Here is a 23,252-nt window from a genome sequence, read left to right on the forward strand (position 1 = left end):
TTGCAGATCTGTTCCGAGAGACGTTGTGGTTACAAGTATTTTATCTACTGACCTAAATACGGCAAGAACTTTGGACCAAGTCAACGGCGGGGCACATGCATCATGTGATAATGTTGTTTTATCCACATTATGTTTTATTTCTAATTTGGCGCAAGATTGAATATAATCTATTGTGACGTCACTATTATTGTTGTGATACTGACGCAGACGACGGCTAAATTTGGGACCTTCTTTTCTCTTATTTCTGAATACTTTTTTATGTCTCCCTTGACATTGCCTCACTTTTGTTCCTTAGCTGAGCGTTCGCCCCAATGAGATAGATTTTGGGTTATATCCCCTTGTCGAGACATACAGTATTTTGGGAGTGGGGCGACTGGTGTCCTTTGTCAGTATGATGCAATCGGGTTGTTGTACTGTTTGGGTGTCTTCGGCAGTATGCTTCAGTGAGGTAGCACTATAAATCGGCATCAGTTCAGTGCTATCACAAGGAGACAAACATGAACATACTACAGCTTATTATCCATTCTATAGTGAAGTATAGAAAATATAATATTTAGTGCACTCTCAACAAGGTTATAATACATGTAGATAAATAGTTGATTATTGCTTCTATGAAGAGCAAAAAGGACCCACAGGAAAATGACGTAAGTTACATACTTTTCAAGATTTATATATTTAAAAACTGTCTTTGCTTGTATTGTATTATCAGACTGTATTTTAATAAATTGCTCTGTTTTATTTCAACAATGTAATATGATATTTTAAATGAAGGTATACTGAACATGTAAATGTGTATAATCGATTAATGACTAGTACATTTTCACACTGTACGAATTAAAGCAAGACCAAAGGAAACTTCAAAGAACAATTTTTTTTGTTTGAATATAATATTTCATATTCAACATCAATGTATACAAAACATTATAGAACAACACTAAAACAACGGCTAGGGACATTCACGATTTTTATCTACATGTACTCTAACTTTTGGCACACAGGACTTTTTTTTACCTTTTTGGCAAGTTTTGAAAAAAAAAAATCCCTCCAAGATACAGGCTAAGACACGCTGACATGACGTAAGAGAACTGAAATAAAGGTTTTTAAAAAAGTTATTTTCTGACATCATTTGAAAAAAAAAATTAGCAGCAGGAAATGCTATGCGTTCCGTTATGTAAAAAAAAGAAGAAAGAAAAAGTTGGTCCAGTCCGCTGAATTTAAATGATTGGTGCCTAAAAAGGTGTGTCACTGAATGAGTAGATAATGGTAAACCCCTATAAGCAACCTTCCTTGACGCCTTTGGGGATTTTGTGGTAATCTGGCACAACTACTTTATGCTCCGTCAACTACACAACCACAGTCTTAACTACCGAGAGTATGTTCTTATGTATGAGGGACACAAGCTGAAGGATGCTGCGTACATCAAGTGTCAAGTTGAACAACTTTCTCTAGATCTCACGGCCAGTTAACGAGAAACAAAAACTGTCTACTTGCAATTGGTGAATTCAGAGAGGATCTGAAACTCTTAGTCCTGTCATGTGATCAATGAATAAACCTATCCAACAAAGTATGGAGTAAGCAAATATGTCTTTGGTGGGATAGTAGATGTAGCTTTAATGACAGACATCAATGAAGATCTTCAGACAATAATCAACATTTCCAATCCAACATTCCTGATTGTTCCACGATAGAGAGATCAAACCATGACACGGCAGCGAGATTCGAGACTGTCTCGCGTAGCCCGTGTTATCCACAGGCGCTTGCATAGAAAATGAGAATTAAAAAAATGATATCAGTGGTATATGTGTACCGTGTGATACTTAACAGATTACACATACCACTGTCATATCAAAAAAAAATTGAAAATCACATTTTCTATGCAAGCGCCTGTGGTGTTATCCTTTGTTGATACCACTCAGGACAGTGCACACAATTTGTCAGCTGTAGGATGCAATGAATGCACCGCCCCAAACTCATACGCGTAACTCTCCGTCGACATATACATGTATCTAAATACTGAAGAATGTGTTTCCATGACCTATGACATTCTAGTTTAAACTAGGTCTAGTGGGGATTTATGGGGCGCCGTTTTAGTGACATCAAGTAGTCATTAAGTGATGTTTGAACAGGTGATATCACTAATTGGGGTACATTTTATGTGATGTCACCCATTAAAAACGTTTAAAGTAATATTACTTATAAATGTGTTCACACAAACAGAAAACTGTCTATTACATTTTTACCAGTGAAATATCGAAAATCATTCATTCCATAAAAATGGTATTTTTCACCAGTGAAAAAATATCACTTTTTGTGATTTGACCAATTAGAGCCCTGCTTGAAGATTTGCATATATAGCTTACCGTTATGTTATATGACGTTATAATGCAAGATGAAATACATAACGTTACAATTGGGCGTACATCTGTGAGCCGTTGACAGGGGAGCGCACTGAATTCTGGAAGAGATTAAACTGCTTCGGTATATTGTGCTATAAAATGTAATAAACAGAATATCTAACAGTATCTTCAGTAATACCAAATACATTTCACTCGTGTGCAATCTATTAAAATTAAGAGGGTCATTCTCACTACGTTACATGAACATCTAACAAATCCCATAGGGGTCACGTCAGAGTGACCTTTTGGATTAGCCAATCAAATGACTACTTCCAGAATCCAGTCGTTTTGTCCCACAAAGCATAAAGCTCTACATGCGTACGAGCCCCACGCATGAAGTATATTTGGTATTATTGAAGACACTATATTAGTTTATAAATTCTATCGCTCTTACTTTTTTTTAAGTGATATCACTCATTTGATTTTTTTAGTGAACTATCATTTAATCAATCGCCTATGACTTAGTCAACTTTTAAATAGTGTTATTATGAACTAGAGTAGTGGAGGGTATTATCGTCAGGTGGTAGTTATCGTCAGTTTTTACGTATGTTTTGAATATTTCATTAAATGGTGAAGTAAAATTGCTATCGTTTTCATTAAACAAATATATCAGTTTTGAGAACGTGTCTGGCAAAGTTATTTTCATTCAAAGTTTCTAAACAGATACTGTACTGAAGTAATATTGTAAAATAACGCCCCATATGACATTTTATAAAAAAGTGGTTATTTCATATTATATGTGAAAGATTTAAGATTTATCACAGAAATCATGTCAACGTACCTTGCTTTTCAAAATTTATTTTTGCGAATATATTTATATGGGATAAAATAAGGAAGAGTTCCGGAAAATTGGGGGTCTTCACCGTCATCTGCTTTGTGTATTCGAAGCATCCTTCAAAAAACAATATGGCTGCCAGAAAGTGAAAAATGAAAGTAGGTCTTTCAACACATAGGGATGATCCATGATAGCACTGCCACACACAGCATGAAGATGTCAATGAGGTGATGTTGATGTAAAATTAAATTACAAATGAGTGTAAGTAATAGTTATACCATCGCCCTCTTTTGTTTCATAGATTCTCCTATCGTATCTAACAAAACTTTCTAAAGATAACGCAAAGTCAAAGGGGGGCATATCTAGTCTTACATTAAAGAATAGTCAGAAATACCTTTATATAAAGTCTTTAGATATAGGCCTAGGTATATCTGGCATTTTTTTAATATAAGGCGGGACATGCCGCCGTGGTTGGATGATTCACGATAAGTTTCTCCTTATTATTATTAAGTTACCCCTGTTTTGTTAACAGTTACGGGGTGAAGTAGCCCGGGTTTCCTCTGATCCTGTCAAGATAAAGAGTAAGCGAGTTATTTTGTTAAGTAGTTAAAAGGGTACAAATGTGTGTGTTAGAGCTAGTGGTGATATTTATGAGGAAGAGGACAGGTTCCTTACGGTAGTCCTTATGTTATTGGAATTTTGTCTGATTATTTCCCTTGAAGTAATACAGTTCTGTTGGGGTGCGGTGTGTTAGAAAGTCTGTAATCCATGCGAGTGGGTTCCCTGTTATCCTATAGCTTTTGAGTTTGTACTGAAGTCTTTTGTGTGGGACTTTGTCGAAGGCTGTGGCAAAGTCCATTATGATAATGTCTGTTTGCGTGCTTGTATTGGAATTTTGTGCAAGCTAGGTCATGGATGAATTAAATGCGGTGTGTTGTGTTTCAAAAGACCTTGAAGAAGGGAATAGGTGTTGTAGCTATAGGTTATATAGATTTTTTTAAGACTGGAAAGTACTATTTAATCATAAAACTTATATCACATAGAGTTAACTCCAAATACATCTTAAATCACGATAAAAATGCAATTATGATGACATTTTGATCAAAGTAATTATCTAATGGTATATATTCAACACTGAACTTTTTCACAATACTTTCAAAATTACCATTCACTGGGACTGGATATAAAACAATGGAAATGGCATATTCAAAATAACGTTGTGTTACTTAAAAATAGAACTGGCCAAATTCAACAACCTGGAGATAAATACTTAATAGATCAGAAGTAAAAGGTCTAGACACCATATTTATTTTTTGTACACTTTTAATTTAAACTTCAGCTAGGTCTAGATCTAATGATGAATATTATCAATTCATTATCATAGATTCACAATCCATTATTTTTTAAGCAGGTATATTTACTTTATATGGTAAAATTTAAAATCAGTTATTGTGAGGGGCCACGGTAGCCGAGTGGTTTAGGTGTCCCAACACTTTATCGCTAGCCCTCCACCTCTGGGTTTTAAGTTTGAAACCTATGTGGGGCAGTTGCCAGGTACTGACCGTAGGCCGGTGGTTTTTCTCCGGGTACTCCGGCTTTCCTCCACCTCAAAAAACCTGGCACGTCCTTAAATTACCCTGGCGGTTAATAGGACATTAAACAAAATAAACTTAAACTTATTGTGAATTTCTTTCTTTGATAAGGATAAGGTCAGAAAAAATGTATTTGTAACAATGTATGACATAAACAAAGAAATGATTTGGTTTGTTTGGTTTGTTCTGTTTAACGTCCTATTAACAGCCAGGGTCATTTAAGGACTTGCAATGTTTGGAGGTGGAGGAGAGCCGGAATACTTGGAGAAAAACCACCGGCCTACCGTCAGTACATTGCAACTGCCCCACGTAGGTTTCGAACTCGCAACCCAGCGGCCCCTCAAAGGAATGAAAGCATGTATAAGTAATAAATGTAAAATCAAGCAACATCCCATTATGTTCTTGTGAGCAGATCTGTAATACTGTAATATTGTGAGTCACTGACATTGACCATATTGACCATATACGATCACACAATTGATGATATGTCATTGATCAATTGAACCAATAATCTAGCCACTGTGACTTTCCAACAGATTCCAAACACATTATTAATTACTTAATTAATTTGACCATTAACTTCATACTCACTGTATTTAGTTTTTTCTTCTCATTATAGGAGGAAATGAGCTGAAATTCTTCATGATACACTAAACTGTAATAAATACTCTCAATGATGATTGACTGGATCTACTGGACTTTAGGGACAAAGGAGAATGTAGCAGCTGGTGGCTTGCCCAAACAAAACTATGAAACAGATTCATCATGTTTATGTTTGAGAGGGCATTGTCAATCATTAAGGACACAAAATCATGTTCATCTTCAGCATTTGTGTTTATTGAAGATACATTAATTGGATGAGGACATCAATATTCACATCATGATCAGAAAAAAACATTGTCAATCAGTGCTGTGTGCCATCATGTTCATAATCACATGATACAATAATCACAAGAGACTTTTCAATGTGGCATTTTGCAGAATTTACCTTTCTTGTATTTTAAATATTTTCTATCATATCTACCACTATTTTCATTTACCATCTTTTATATATTGCAAACATTTCTTGAAGTGAATTTATTTGAGTTTTGTTTATATTAGCAGTTAAAAACAAGAACAAAATGTCACTTTTGAAAAGTTTCATTTTTGAATTAGGAACAGATTTATATAGATTTATCAAAGAGATTTTCTGGTATCTTCTACCTACATGTTTTCATGTGATGAAATGTATCAGCCATGTTGTTATGTTGTTAATGCCTTCTGTCTATAAGGTGACCTCTATATTGGTGACCTTTGGCCTCTGGGTCATAATGGAGACTTGGGAAAATCTGGACCGCAAGGAACGTTATTTTCAGAGAACTCTAAGCTGGATGTTTGTTTCCTCTCTTGGAATATTATGTGTGAAGAAATTCTTTTGTAAATATTTTAAGAGTCGAAGAAAGTCTTCTTTGGAATCCGATGGACAGGGTGTGATAAATAAATTATGGGACTCTGAGGTTCAGGAAAGTGATGATGATGTTGATGACTTTCACAATTATTTAAATGAAAGCTAATGCTGTAAGACCTTGTTCTTCAAATCCGTGACAAATTAGTGAAATCATTGACAGTGTTAACATAGAATCCCTGATACCTTCCTTTTCAATAAGGTTTCACTAATAAGATGTTATAGATTAACTGGAATCAGGATGAATGAATTAAGTTCCCATGTAATATAAAGGAGAGCAAAGCATGAATGCCTGCACACCTAGTGGTCCATATGTCTATTGTGGACTATAGGATAGGGATATGTGCCACAACCTGCTGTTATATAAAACATACTGACCCATAGATTTTAGGCCAATTCTAACAAAATTTTGTATTTATTAATTTATGATGTAAATAAAAATATTGGTATAAACATGGACAACAAGCAATAATATTCAACTGTTAAACTGGGACATTTACTGGTCCTTGGTTTGAGGCAGCATGTTCAGGGTCCAGCTGTGGATACTTGTGCAGATTAATGGCCACTATGTTATAAATTGAAAAAGAAGATTGGTGTTCCAGCTGCATATATAGGTGCCTGAGGTACATGTATGTTTAAGTCCCGGAGAAATCTGTATTGTTATTAAATCTATTATCCTCGAAAAAACTGCTAGTTGTTTGAAACGGAGACCGCAAATATTGATGAATGCTACTTTGTTATTCAAGGGAAATAACTCTTAATCTAGTCTTTCAGGGGAATAATTTTAAACTAGTCAAGGGAAATAACTCTTTAATCATTCTTTTGATTTCATTACTACAGTGTTTTCCTCATGTGGAAGTGTAATAATGTCTTTTTTTGACTAAGACAAAACAGAGGCCAGAAGTGCTAGCCTTAATGGGTTTTTATGAAGTTCATTGTTTGCCAAATTTTATATGTTGGTTTATCTTCGTACCTTAACACACAAAAAACAAAACAGCTGACAGCTACATGTAGTCATCTCGAAACAATATTTTTCGGCATAGCCGTGTAATTTTCTTTTTGCCCCGGATATGACATGAAATGTGGTGTTACTGGTCAAGATGAAGTGTGTGATTGGTCAATGTAGCGGTAAATGCAAAATGCAGATATGCAGTTAAAGACGAAACAAAGTTAAGATTGAATGCAAGCTGAATAAGTGAATCTATTAAAATGATACATCAATAAAATTATATTCCTGATTCAATTGCAGTCTTATTATCACCAAAAATGATTAAAACTGATATAATTTTGTTATCCATGCTGAAACGCATTAGTTCGTTAATTTATTTCACCTGCAGTTTTACATTATAACCACAAGCATTAAAACTATGCCGTTTATCTTTTTAAAAGATATTTCTTGTTTCTAGTTTTATACCTAATAAAAGGTGATTTTTTTTAGAGTTGTCATAGAAAGGACACTGAAACAGAAAATTTAAAGGTGTTGATGGTGTCAGCATTCTCCACTGTTCGATACTGTAGTTCTAGGATAAATACTGTATATTTATTATTGGGTAATTTATTGTTTTATTTTGTGATGTACCTTCATACTGAGGAGATTATCTTAAAGGATTGCTATGACAATGAGAACAGCCTATACTCAAAGGCATCGGATCCTGTGATCTGTTTTGTTACCTCTATATATATAAGGAGACATGTTTGTGTATTGGATGTCATATATGTGAGCACAGGGACTTCATACAAACTCCTAGACCCACAGCCCATAAATGTCACCATATGTACAAGGTACACTTATAATACACATACAGCTTGTAGGTATGGAATGTGTGTCAAACCCCTGTGGTTGCGAGGACATGTATGTATGTATGCTGGAAGTACTATACATGTAGGTGCAGCTATCAGTTCTGTTATGTTAATCCAAAAATCAATAAATCTTCAATTAAAATGAGTTTCCTGTGGGTTTTTAGCTCATCTGACCCGAAGGACCAAGATGAACTAGTCATTGTGCTTTGTCCGTCGATGTCCGCTGTGTAATGTGCGTAAACTTTTCACATGTCACACTATTTCAAGTTCTACCAGTGGGATTCTGCTCAAACTTGCCTGAAATGATCCCGAAATGGATCTGACCAAGTATTGTTATTTTCACGAAATCCAAGATGGCCACCATTTTGAAAAACACATTATAGACTTCCTTTCTAGTTCCACTGGTGCCATTGAGCTGGAAATTAGTGGGGAAATTAAGGATGGGAAACTTACCCATTGAGCTGGAAATTAGTGGGGAAATTAAGGATGGGAAACTTACCAAGTGTTTTTTTTTCCCTGTCGCTCAGAAATCAAAGATGGCTGCCATCTTTAAAAACACATTAGAAAGATCTTCTCTACTTCGACTGGTGCCATTGAGCTGGAAGTTAGTGGGGATGTTAAGGATGGGAAGCTGACAAAGTGTTGGTTAAGATTTGGCCTCATAAAAACTTTTACACTGCAGCTATGGTGGTTGTTTTGTTACATGATTGCGAAATCATGGTTTTCTTTAGACTATTCAAAACTTCGTCTCAAGTGCCACCAGTTGGATTCAGCTCAAACTTGCCTGAAATGATCCCGAGATGGTCCTGACCAAGTACATGTATTGTTATTTTTCTGGTTGGTCTGAAATTTGAGCCCCACAAAAATGTGACTTTTTAGTACATTAATTATTACCAAAATTTCAAACCATTCTATCACTGAAAGGAAATGAAGGAACCATCAAAACAATAATATGTATTTCAGAAAACATTTTATTTACATAACAATTGAAGTGGCAACTTGCTTAAGTTAAAGATGCTTTCTTTACCCATATAAACACACAAACCTCTCGTACTTTCATGAACTTCCTGTCTACAAGTGTAATTAAATATACATATAAAATTAATTCTCTTTCAACAATAACTCTATACTGTATACATATAACGTGGCCTGTTGTGCATCTCTATACATGTGTATATATAGCTCAGACAATATTGAGGGGACGTTTTTCAAATGGAGATTTTGGCTCCTATGTGCCACAAGTTTAACCTTACAATCTTTGCATATCATTCAACCATGTGAACAACATTTAAATCTCTTATAAACAAATATTGTTTTATCTCTCAGGAGATTTTTTTTCCAAACCTGGAACGGTTGAATCTAAATTTTGAACAAGAGGGGTTACCTCCCTTAGAACACTTACTTGTATATGTTGTCAATTTTTTATATCCATAGAAAAATATTTGTTTATTTTTTTTTCAAATCTACTTCAAAATTACTAAATTTGAAGAGTTCACTATATATTAATATGAATTCCTTTCTCACCTGTGGAAACAATGAAACAAACGAGTTGATATTTTGCAAATGAGAACAGATGGATATGGAGATCTTATGAAATTGCAACTATTTAACTAGCAGTTAAACAGTCAATGATCAAATAAAAAATTATACTATTGCCAAATATATATTCTGAAAAATAGCACATGCAATTCACCATAAAGAAAGTACAAATATTGGCAGTAAAAAAGGGAAAAACAGTAAGACAGTTACAATGTATTATGCACAAATTTCAGTTTACATTTTGTATTGTATATCTCATCCTAAATACTTTCCACAACAGGAAATAAAGAAAAGTAAAAAACCACATTAGAATACCTTATTGGTATTCACTAAGAACATGAATTGCAAAATGGTTAAAAAAAAAATCCTTTTAGATTGTTTTTAGTCAACAATAATCATTAATAATTAAAAAAAAAAAAAAATTAGTCTTACATATAAGATACAACACAGTATAATAAACTAAAATTTAACTGAATTTTGTAATATTCCATCTATCTTGATGGCAGCTTCCATACAAATAATCACAAATCTTCAGTAAAACAAACCAAACGAATCACAAAGTATATGATATAATACTGGTCTATATTGCACAGAACTAGAGGGACAATCTACCATAATTATATATCTCGGTGTAAAGGTACTCCTCTTCCAAAATAATTCTCGAAAGTTTAAGAGAAGAAGTAAGGTCGCACAGTATTTATCTAGCAATAAGCCGATGACTGGTAATTATACCTATGTCTATAGCAGATTGGTAAAACCCTATTGGACGCCATTCCATTGTCCTATCTACATTGAGCCCATTCCTTACTTCCTAGACTATTCATTGTCCCCTTTGGCTTATTACATGATAAACATGGTAATTCTGTAAGTAAATATTTTAGTGGTTGTCAGATTTTAGCATTTTTTGTGCTCAATGAATTATGTTAAATTATAATTTCCTATTTTCTTCAGTTTCTTTATTATGTATGTGATGAATATCATTGGTGCTCCAGATTTATTGTTACTATAAACTGTTAAAACTTTAAAAAAAACACCTAAAATGTGAGGTTATCTAAGTAATTTTGATAAAAGCAAAAAATTAATTGGTAGGAGTCTCAGTCATTGTAATTCTGATACCACCCCGAATGTGAATTTAACACACATACATGTACTTCAAAACATATTAACTTTTCAAGCACTATTATGCTTTCCTTTTAATTAAGTTTACACTGTATAGGCAAAGAAATTACCAGTACAAATTATATTGAGATATCTACCCTGCAGAGCCCAGAGATTTCTTCCTACACCCAAAAAATACATATATACTGTGAAATTATTAATTTTTGTGGTGTTTCCATTTTTGTTTACTTTGTGGATACAATAAAAAAAATATGTGAATTACACCAGGGACAGGTTGTTCATAGGGTGATTAGGCTAAACACGGTTTAACAACAATTTTGAAATCCTGATTAAATCATTTCTGGTAAAACAAACTTTACCAAATTTCATGAAACGGCAACACTTGTCATTCTCTTCCTACCTGCCTGTTTCACACAAGCACACACTTAGGTTTTGAAGTAAAGGAGAAATGAGATATTCACTAATCAAGTGATTATAAGCTAATCACCTTTTGAACAACTGGGCCCAGGAATTTAGGTCAAAAATATGTCTTTAGCAATTGTTTCTTGTATACAATCTATCCCCATTATTTAGAGAGAGTGATTTTGCTTCTTAAAAACTGTTTTAATTTTAAAGTTGATTTCGACCGTATATTTGTGAAATCAAGTATCAACACAGATGGTATGTTAAAAAAAAAAAAAAAAAACACGCAAATTGAGCCCACAAAAATATCTCCTTTACATTACAAAGAATTCATCATTTTGTGTTGAGAAAGATCTCAAATATCTTAAACTTTCTGTTATATACTTTAATATAAAGTCTGCTTTTAACACAAAGGAATTCCAACAAGCAAAGTAAACAAATACTAAGCAATTAAATCATACATGTTATAATCATGTATAATTAAATATTTTTGTTGAAGTTAAATTTACTAGACATCACAATGAGATACCAGGACTATATGTATATAAAAACATACTGATGGCCATGAGGAATTACAGCTAATTCAAACATTCAGATGACCATAAAAAACAAGCGATCATGATGCATTTTGTGTATAACATACAAATGATCTCCCTGAACATACAGGTGACCAGGATGAATTGATTTAAAACACTTGAAGCAGATGTAAACACTTAAAAGCGAGCCTGATGATTGGCGGTATAACAAAGTCAAGGAATGCTGGAAGCAGATACCCAGAGTTTAAATGTATAAAAAGTTGAGTTTCTCCTTTCCTTGTCCTCTGTGCCATGGAGAGGAAAGCAGAGGACCTTGGGAAGTAAGTATCTCAAGGAATCTGTGTCAGTGTGGTGTTTGTACTCTCCAGTTCTGGCGTATGTTCTGTAGGAATGATGGTCTGATGTTTTGTGGATGGGGACAGCTTCTGGTGTTCTGATGACAGATATCCCTGTAAACAGAGGAATAAACAGATACACAACACCCAAAAATATTTTGTACAATTCCATCTTAATTAGCTCAAAATACAATTACATCGTATTTACATCGTCCTGGGTCACTCGTTACTGTATTGAGCTATTTACCTGTGTTATGATGCCACTCGTTACTGTATTGAGGTATTGACCTGTGTTATGACGTCACTCGTTACTGTATTGAGGTATTGACCTGTGTTATGACGTCACTCGTTACTGTATTGAGGTATTTACCTATGTTATGATGTCACCCGTTACTGTATTGAGGTATTAGCCTGTGTTATGACGTCACTCGTTACTGCATTGAGGTATTTATCTATGTTATGACGTCACTCGATCGTTACTATATTAAGGTTATTTACCTGTGTTATGACGTCGCCTGTGAGTCTACGGGTCTGATATAGGTGACGGTACCGAGAATGTTGAGTTTCATGTTTCTGACGTTGTCTTACTCTCTGGAGATTCACCTTCTTCATTCGCCGGTTCTGTCCAGCTACAAAGTATCACAAATATAAAGATCTAAGATTGAGAGCAACAACTAAAAGATTATGAATTATGTGTAATTAAATATAAACATATAACTGAAATAAATGAGTGTTTCTCATCAGTTACAGTAAAACTTTATCAACATTCATACAATGTATCAATTATGCAGTGTTTTTTGTTTGCATCGAATATTAAGATTCAGAGATCTATCGGGGTCACAGGGACAAATATTACTTGACTTAGATTATAAAAAGATTTTTCGACTGTATGCATGCTAGCTATATAAGAAATTTGAGATTTAACGATAGTGGCTGTTTGTTTGCCAGGTTGTTTGCCAGGTTGTTTTCCGGACAGACTGGTCCAAAAATGCAATGCAAGTGACCAAGGGGAACCTACTTATGAAATTTGAGAAAGATCCCTTCAGTACTTTCTCAGAAATAGCGATAATAAACTTCAATTGTCAAAATCCAAGATGGCTGCCTGTCGGCCATGTTGTTTTCAGATTGGTTTCAAAACGCAATATGCATAACTAGGCACCAAGGGAAACCTACATATGAAATTTCAGAAAGATCCATTCAGTACTTTCTCAGAAATAGTGATAACAAACATCAATTGTCAAAATCCAAGATGGCTGCCTGTCGGCCATGTTGTTTTCAGATTGGTCTCAAATCGCAATATGCATAACTAGGCACCAAGGGAAATCTACATATGAAATTTCAGAAAGATCCCTTCAGTACTTTCTCAGAAATAGCGATAACAAACTTCAATTGTCAAAATCCAAGATGGCTGCCTGTCGGCCATGTTGTTATCCGATTGGTCTAAAAACGCAATATGCATAACTAGGCACCAAGGGGAACCTTCATATGAAATTTGAGAAAGATCCATTTAGTACTTTCTCAGAAATAGTGATAACAAACATCAATTGTCAAAATCCAAGATGGCTGCCTGTCGGCCATGTTGTTTTCCGATTGGTCTCAAATCGCAATATGCATAACTAGGCACCAGGGGAAACTTACATATGAAATTTCAGAAAGATCCCTTCAGTACTTTCTTAGAAATAGTGATAACAAACATCAATTGTCAAAATCCAAGATGGCTGCCTGTCGGCCATGTTGTTTTCCGATTGGTCTCAAATCGCAATATGCATAACTAGGCACCAAGGGAAACTTACATATGAAATTTCAGAAAGATCCCTTCAGTACTTTCTTAGAAATAGTGATAACAAACATCAATTGTCAAAATCCAAGATGGCTGCCTGTCGGCCATGTTGTTTTCTGATTGGTCTCAAATCGCAATATGCATAACTAGGCACCAAGGGGAACCTACATATGAAATTTCAGAAAGATCCCTTCAGTACTTTCTCAAAAGCAGAGATAACAAACTTCAATTGTCAAAATCCAAGATGGCTGCCTGTCGGCCATGTTGTTATCCGATTGGTCTCAAAACGCAATATGCATAACTAGGCACCAAGGGGAACCTTTATATGAAATTTGAGAAAGATCCATTCAGTACTTTCTCAGAAATAGCGATAACAAACTTCAATTGTCAAAATCCAAGATGGCTGCCTGTCGGCCATTTTGTTTGCCGATTGGTCTCAAAATGCAATATGCATAACTAGGCACCAAGGGGAACCTACATATGAAATTTGAGAAAGATCCATTCAGTACTTTCTCAAAAATAGCGATAACAAACTTCAATTGTCAAAATCCAAGATGGCTGCCTGTCGGCCATGTTGTTATCCGATTGGTCTCAAAACGCAATATGCATAACTAGGCACCAAGGGGAATCTTCATATGAAATTTGAGAAAGATCCCTTCAGTACTTTCTCAGAAATAGAGATAACAAACTTCAATTGTCAAAATCCAAGATGGCTGCCTGTCGGCCATTTTGTTTTCCGATTGGTCTAAAAATGCAATATGCATAACTAGGCACCAAGGGGAACCTACATATGAAATTTGAGAAAGATCCTTTCAGTACTTTCTGAGAAATAGCGATAACAAACTTCAATTGTCAAAATCCAAGATGGCTGCCTGTCGGCCATTTTGTTTTCCGATTGGTCTCAAAATGCAATATGCATAACTAGGCACCAAGGGGAACCTACATATGAAATTTGAGAAAGATCCTTTCAGTACTTTCTGAGAAATAGCGATAACAAGAATTGTTTACGGACGGAGGGACGGAGGGACGGAGGGACGGACGGACGGACGGACGGACGGACGACGGACCACGGACGCAGGGCGATTTGAATAGCCCACCATCTGATGATGGTGGGCTAAAAATGCAGCTTTGGATATTTCCAATTTTTCATCAGACATGTACTACAAACCAACTCACCCTCTCTGTGGTCGTATCCCTGCCCTGTAATTTTCCATTGCGTTATACTTCCTACCACAAAACAGAAAGGCCAACAACCGAGAATCACCCAACTGTACCAACAAATTGGTTCAGAGTTAACTCCCTTCACTCGCTCCCACGAAAATATCAGAATCATGAACTTTTCGATGAAATAGTCCAGGCAGGCAACCATCAAAGCACCTCCAAAAACACTAGTCCCCAAAATTGTGAAGGATTTTTGAAATTTCAAGGTCAAAATTGCGAAAAGTAGTCCCATGGCCGACAAAATACCAATTGGAATCCAAATTGTTTCTGGGTGATAGAAGAACTCCAGGACTATCAGAGCGGCTATGCTTACAGATACTCCCAAATGGAAGCCAGTAAGAAATAGTCCAACATATTGCACAAGCATGGTTATAATTCCACACAAAATTCCAGCTCCCACGGCGACCCCAATGTTTCCCAATAACGGTAAGATTTGGTGTTCAGACAATATCACATACACCAGTACAGCACTGAATATAAACCCTGTCAGGAACATAATGGCCTTGAAGAATCGGTAACCTGTAACAGATAGTAAAATATCATAGATATATTTGTATATATAACTAAAGTTTGCAATACTGTATTGTACATGGTTAAATAAAATCTATAAAGCACATATATGTACAAGAACATGGACATTTCTTTGGTGTCATCATCACGTTGCCACTTTTGGGAACTTATGGTTTTCGCGTTGTATATGTACAGGAATCAATGTTTCAAGGTATATGATAAACAAGAAGTCACCTGTGTTATGACGTATACCAATAAATAATGCCTTGCTTTTAACACATTTCACCATTGACCTTGAGAGCAGATAAAGGTTTTCTTATTTGAATAAACTTTGTAACAATTATCTCAACATGCCACTGCCCAAATATCATGACCCTTGGCCAATCTCTCCCAGAGTGCATTGCGGTTCCCTTCATGAAACGAACTGTAATGCACGCTGGGAGAGATTGGACCCTGGGCCTCTTGGTTATTGAGAAGAAGTCAAACAGGTACATTGTTTCTGGATGCATGACAGCTGACAAGGGACAAAATGCAAATAGAATACTAGGCTACTAAGACCTGTCCCAGGTGACCTAATAAAATTGATACCCTTCATACTTGAATATTGCATTTAATTTACTCTTATTGTCTGATAAATACTGTAACACTAGTTCCATAGTGACTAGGGGCATCTTTGGGTTGGTACTTAATGATATTTAATAGCCTCATCATGGTAGGCAAAGCCAATTAGAGCAGAACCGATGAAATGTTTCCAATGTACATTCAGACTAGATTTAAATAATGGATTACGATTATGTACAGCATAGTCGCTTACCTTTTCTAACTGATAAATATAAATGTTGTAAATTATGAGTTGATAATTTCAAAGATATATATGAAATGTGTACTTACCAAAGAATGTGTAAATAATTCCAAATACGAAACACATGGCACAAATCACACTAATAGCGATGTCGTAATGATAGTCTATTTGATCACATGACAGGTGTGATGATAATGTCGAACCTTCCGGAACAACAACAGTTGTGTTAGGTGGCTGGTTGCCATACTCAATCTCTGTTGACTGCAGCAGTTGCCTGCCCTTGATAAACCCACTGGCGGCCATATTGAATATTTATATCTGGTTTTGTTGAACACACTGGTATATTTATCACAGCTAATTATGATCCATAGCCATCACAGGAAAAATGTCTTCAATCTGAAAAACAAGAAAACAGATTTTAAAGTTTTGCATACATTTGTGAATCTGATGTGTGAATGACCACAAGCAACTCATTTCTGCCCTGCACTGCCTACAGGAATCGAACCCAGGTCACTGCGTATTTGTCGGCTGAGTGACGGGGACCTATTTAACACTACATGCCACACACGGCACGCTCCTTTTACATTTCTTTCCCGTTTTTCTTAAAATTTCTCAAATCAATCTGAGACTCAATACTGACACTGTAGGTATTAAAACACTGTAAAGATGATTGCTATCTGTTTAAGGAAACACAACACAGCTCCATCATAAACAAAGGCCAATGTGCCATCACAATCACCTGTATTTTATATAAGCGATATATTTGTTTTGTCTAGCTGTACGCAACCAGTGAGAAGTAGACTCTTCCTCTGGTGATCTCAAATGTTACTCCTAGACTGCATATATGATCATAAACTTCCTCTTAGGTGATCTCAAATGTAACCCTAGACTGATCATAGACTTCCAGGTCTTGGGTACATGATCTAAAATGTAACTCTATAGACTTAATTATCTTCGACTTCCTCTTAGATCAATCATCATCTAAATTGTTACTCCAAGACTTATCATATAGACAATGTTATACAAGATTACTTTAGTTAGAACATGTAATTGCTTGTGCTTTTACCTATCAAGAAGAAGTGTCCTCAGGTAACTAGATTTTATACCATATATAAATAATTATATATATACATTGTATGTACTGTATGTATATATAATGACAACGTGTTCACATAATTGATAAATTGTCTGTCTTTTCTACAAAACATTTTATTATATATGGAAAAAGATAGTACCGGTAACATAAATCCAGTCAAAGGCGTACAATTTCATAGATTTCTAAAAGAATTATGAAATAAATGATTCAGAAACACTTGATACGTATGATGGGTTTTCCTTGTAAATTATTTTTTGTTCAAATGATTCATCCAATTTTCAACAAAAGAAATTATGATTGTGTTTCCGTTTTCATTAGATTAGTCATGTAAGTTTAACGTCTTAATGAATTTTCCTTTGTGTTTCATCCAAGACAAAGCAGCTGAACAATATACATATATATTAATCCCACAAAGACTATACATCTGTGTTAATGCTTTTAGCCTTTCTGAGGTCATATTAGATTCATGCTCCTCAAAGATAAACACAGGGTTTGGCAGACATCAATAGGCTGGTATTAGTTAATACTCAGACAGAAACAATCAAACACATAAATGTCTTGTTATGTGAAAGTGTGAGGTTTGTATGGGGTTTAATGCAGTAACAATGTAATATCTTTTTATGAGTATACAAGTGCAATTGGTTTTTCATGTCTCCAGGCCTAACGTGTTCAGAGTTTTGAGTAATTTCCACTGGAGCTGTTCTACACTTCGGGACTTGAAATATAAATAAGATCATGGGCTGTGAATGGATTGGGAATTTGTCCTATTACAATTGCTTTATATTCTACAAAGCAAGCCCTGAAAAAGAATGTTTTAATTGTACCACATTTCTTGGACATATCATAGCAAACAAACATACAAAACAAAGGAAAGTCTGATATTTTTTTTCTCTGTAGTCTTTCAACTGTGTAAAATTGTTTAAATGCACATTATAACTAGTGAGTCTTGAAGTTGTTAAATGCCATTACAAGCATCTAAAAATATACTCACACACTTTGGATATACATATATAGCTAAAGGTGAGAGCTTACATATGCCCTGAGACTTGAAGTTATGTCAGCCAAACAAAGGGCAATAACTCTGTATATATTGGAGCACAATTCCCATTTTCTGTATGCAGCACTTTACCTCCCGAAAGGTCCTTGTGAAAGAAAGTGACACGTTTCATGAATGGAATGTTATATTACCTCCTCGACTTTGTCGTGTGGGGATAAAAAATTGTTTAATACACAGCTGGCTTAGCGTTTCAATCCTTAGGAATCTACATCAAGATACATGTGCACGTTGATCCTCTATTTCTTAATCAAGTCCTCCTGTGAGAATTGCACAAAAAATATGTAAATGTTCTTTGCCTTTCATCTAATCGTCTGACCCTTATTATGACAGTACTATCCTAGTGTCACCAGGCGAGGACTAATTCAAATAAGGACTTTCAACCTGCAACCAAACCTCTGTCTTTATCTAATCCTGAAAAATCACAAATACACTACCTAAGTCATTTCTGTGTCTTGATATTCGACTCCTTCAGAGTTGTCCCAAATCCTGTTGATGCCCATTGGAGTAATCAGTTAATCATATTACTTATGATGTTCAAACACATCTGTATATACATTGTATATATGTACAGGTACGAAGCCTCCATCAACTTCAGCATCAATGACTGTGGTTTACAAGTGCAGCAGCATCGTGTATATATATATATATTGCCACACTTTTAATTACAGAAACCTCGACAATCTGAGCTAGCTATATAAACAGTTCCACACACCACCTCAGATCCAGCCTGTTGATGTTGAGGTTTATGTAGTGCGGTGTGTAGTGTTATGTCTCAGTTGATCATCTGAGGAATGTGGCAAGTTATCATCAGCAGCATACTATCATGATACTAATAGATGTTTATACACACAAATGATTCATACTGTGGAATTCTTAATTTTCATGGACATTAATTTTTGCTGATTTTGAGGATACCATATTTATCCTCAAATTTAAGCTACCTTTCGAATTCCTTGTGTAAAAGTTTAGATTAATAAAGTTTGCCGAGGGCTTATTTGTGAATCACTTTTAGCTAATTAAAATCGATTTGAAATCAATGTTTCTGAAAAAATTGAAGAAAGAGGCTTCCAAATATTTGTGGGCAAAGGCATATTGCAGATAAGTATGGTACCTTCTTATATGAATTGATTTGTACAGATATTAATAAAGTATGAATTATTTCTATGAAATTATTTAAATGATTCTTGTTTGGTTTGATATTGATTCACATCTTACATAATACCTGTAAATCATTTAGGGGCTGTAAATTACCGTGACATACTTCATATATGAAATACACATAGGTTATGAAGAAAAACTGCTGTCGAAATATCAAACCGAGCAACTAGCAAGATTGAGTCATTATGAGCACACAGACAGCTGACATAGTCATATACCTTAATCAACAGAATACACAACTGTTGAGTAAGTCTCAAATACCTACTCTATTGTCATGGCACAATTATCTTTTTAATTCAGATTTGTTCTAAAATTTGGGTGCACCAAAATAAATATGTTTACAATATCCTGAGGAACAGCAAGCTCAATTATCCCTAAATCCATAGAATACACAGCTGCATTCTGGAGTTATCCCAAAATACTGTAGTATTCTAAACAACAGCATGAGGACAGCCAAATGCACAGCTGCAACCTCAGCATTTACATACAGTACTCTTGTGCTTACCTATATCATGTATATAGTAAGAGATTACTGTCAGCTTAATCACAGTGAACACCAATAATATCAGTCTTACACCACAAGTGTCTGTAGACAAGCAGTGCCAACTCTGCTGTAGTGGATCCTGTACCGAGCTGGCCTGTTATCATTGTCTTATAATGAATATTTGTTTATTTTTCTCCCTCGGCAATAAACACACCAATATCTTATATTATCAACATAATGATAAATTTTCCTCAGCTAATTGCCATTTATGTTGTAGACTGTATAGAATCGGGCTTCTGAACAGCTTTCTTGGTTGAAGGAGAGGTGAAGTGCATGGGAGTATAGGGTGGAGTGTGTGGGGTATACGTAGGGTCCATGGGAGTAGGGTGGGGTGTGTGGGGGTAGGGTCCATGGGAGTTGGGTGGGGTGTGTGGGGGTAGGGTCCATGGGAGTAGGTTGGGGTGTGTGGGGGTAGGGTCCATGGGAGTAGGTTGGGGTGTGTGGGGGTAGGGTCCATGGGACTAGGGTGGGGTGTGTGGGGATAGGGTCCATGGGGGTAGGGTGGGGGTAGGGTCCATGGAAGTAGGGTGGGGTGTGTGGGGGTAGGGTCCATGGGAGTAGGGTGGGGTGTGTGGGGGTAGGTTCCATGGGGGTAGGGTGGGGTGTGTGGGGGTAGGGTCCATGGGAGTAGGGTGGGGTGTGTGGGGGTAGGGTCCATGGGACTAGGGTGGGGTGTGTGGGGATAGGGTCCATGGGGGTAGGGTGGGGGTAGGGTCCATGGGAGTAGGGTGGGGTGTGTTGAGGTAGGGTCCATGGGAGTAGGGTGGGGTGTGTGGGGATAGGGTCCATGGGGGTAGGGTGGGGTGTGTGGGGGTAGGGTCCATGGGGGTAGGGTGGGGTGTGTGGGGGTAGGGTCCATGGGGGTAGGGTGGGGTGTGTGGGGGTAGGGTCCATGGGACTAGGGTGGGGTGTGTGGGGATAGGGTCCATGGGGGTAGGGTGGGGGTAGGGTGGGGTGTGTGGGGGTAGGGTCCATGGGGGTAGGATGGGGTGTGTTGGGGTAGGTTCCATGGGGGTAGGATGGGGTGTGTGGGGGTAGGGTCAATGGGAGTAGGGTGGGGTGTGTGGGGGTACGTCCATGGAGTTGTGAGGGGGTATGGGACGGGAGTGAGAGGGGGGAGGGGTGAAGTTGATGATATTTATACATACAAATTTTTGTTGGCTTGTTATTTTGATAACAATGCAGAGTCAGATCAGGATCCGTTCAAATTGACACTTGACATACATTTTTTTATTCTTATTATTAAGCACCCCCCCCCCCCCCCCCCCCCCCCCCCCTTCGGTTTAGGAGGAGTTGTCTGGACAATGTTAAAGTTATGGTTCTTATCAGAAAACCTGTTTATAGTGACCAGTTGCCATAGCAACCATAATTTTGAGAAAAAGAAAGTGGCATGCACATCTACACATGATCATTAATATGTATGTTAAGTTTCATTGGAATCGGCCTAGCGGTTTAGGAGGAGTTGTCAGGACAAAATGCGTCTACAGACAGACGGACGGCCGGATGGCCGTACGAACGGACGGACAGACAACCTGATTCCAGTATACCCCCCTAACTTCGTTGCGGGGGTATAATAATTAAAGCTTATTTAACTTACTTTTAAAATTACAACTGACATGCCTGGGCTTATTACCAGGTATTGGGTTAAAATTGAATCATAAACATGGAGAGATTGGTACTTACATTATTGTGGGGTGTGGGGGCGTAATTATGTCAGCTAGGAAAAATTGTTATTCTTGATATTTTCTAGAAATATACTCTGTTATAGATTATAACAACTGTGGTAGACAATGACAATACAGTAAGGATAACACTCAAACAGAATCTCAACATTTGTTTTAGATTATCCATAAAAATCTGACTGAATGAAGGTAACAACCATCAGCTTACATCATCTTGACGGGGTAATTATCCTGTGCCAATGGCTGTAAAGTCAATTACTGTAAAAATACATGTAATTAAAAAACGACTAACTTGGAGCACTACCAATTATATGTGTTCCAATGATTTTCATTTTTTATTCCTTTGTTTTGCAGACGTTGCAGTCCTTCAAAAATAGTGTCTATTGCAATATTGTCAGTGTTTATAGAGGTACAGCATCAACACGTTTATTCAAACAGACATTATATAAGAAATGATGACCTTTGTTGATACATTTTCTGGTTGGCAGTATTCCGATGGGAAGTGTGAGACTTTCCTACTGATGTCAATAACACCTTGTTTTCTCAGTAGCATCATCCAATCTCCTGCGTCAGGAAGTGTTCAAGGTCAGAATGACCTTCCAACTTGGAACATATTATTCCAGATATTTTTGTTTGAACAGGTAAGTTTCAATTTCATAATTGCAATTGGCAATTAATTTTAATGTTGTTTTCTCATTAACTTGATTTAACACATTTTCCTGGCTTTACATAAGGTAACAGCATTATAAATCATCACACTCCACTAGGCCAACAGCAACACGACAATCAACAGACACAAGCATAAACATACAAATTCCTATTGCATACAAAAGATCTATTTTGGTTTTATGATAGAAGAACTAAGTCTAATTCTTTACTATTTAAGCCCTGTGATACATGTACATTGTTTCTTTATTTTCTGGGTTTATGGCTCTGTCAACAGCCAGGGCCTTTTTGAGGTGGAGTCGCTTTGTAGTAGCTGGTGGCTACCTCATGGAATAATACATACAGGTTGCCTGTCACATGTTATCAAGAACAATTGGGGTGAATCAAGTGTCTTGTCTATTAGCATATAGGCATGATAGCACAGAATATGGTTATGATCATGAAGCTTAATTCCTTTGAATGGAAACCATTCAGAGTCAGAATGCATGGGAATTAAACCTCACACCTGAGGTTGGGTATTCTGGCAGCATTTGTCTTGTGATGCTCTACCTTATACAGAGCTATCGCAGGCCTCCATGTTTGATACATTAATTCAAAATGTCATGTATACATATCTATGCTGGTGCAAATAATGGTTAAACTTAATACAACATAATTAAAAACAATGATATTTCATCATGGTACAATACTAATCACTTGTATTTAAGACTGTCTGTTTCAATTTGATAGATTTTTTTTTCTATTGACTCCGTCAAGTAGAATTTCTCTTTCACACCATATATATGTTGATCCCCAGTT

At 36.3% G+C, this 23,252-nt stretch overlaps 1 protein-coding gene across 4 annotated transcripts in view; it reads right to left on the reverse strand.

The window, feature by feature from the left end:
- Window positions 1–8,960: 8,960 nt before the first annotated feature.
- Window positions 8,961–23,252, reverse strand: part of LOC117344208 (transmembrane protein 198-like) — a 61,557-nt gene continuing 47,265 nt past the window's right edge. For all 4 annotated transcript variants that reach the window (XM_033906871.1, XM_033906870.1, XM_033906872.1 and 1 more), the window contains 4 exons: window positions 16,341–16,647; window positions 14,895–15,458; window positions 12,437–12,567; window positions 8,961–12,052 (listed from right to left, as the gene is read on the reverse strand). In XM_033906871.1, coding sequence (XP_033762762.1) covers window positions 11,933–12,052; window positions 12,437–12,567; window positions 14,895–15,458; window positions 16,341–16,554 — 1,029 coding nt within the window. In that variant the 5' untranslated portion in view covers window positions 16,555–16,647 and the 3' untranslated portion in view covers window positions 8,961–11,932. The remainder of the gene's footprint in view (window positions 12,053–12,436; window positions 12,568–14,894; window positions 15,459–16,340; window positions 16,648–23,252) is intronic.

Source organism: Pecten maximus, chromosome 15, assembly GCF_902652985.1.
Source record: "Pecten maximus chromosome 15, xPecMax1.1, whole genome shotgun sequence".
NCBI lineage: Eukaryota > Metazoa > Mollusca > Bivalvia > Pectinida > Pectinidae > Pecten > Pecten maximus.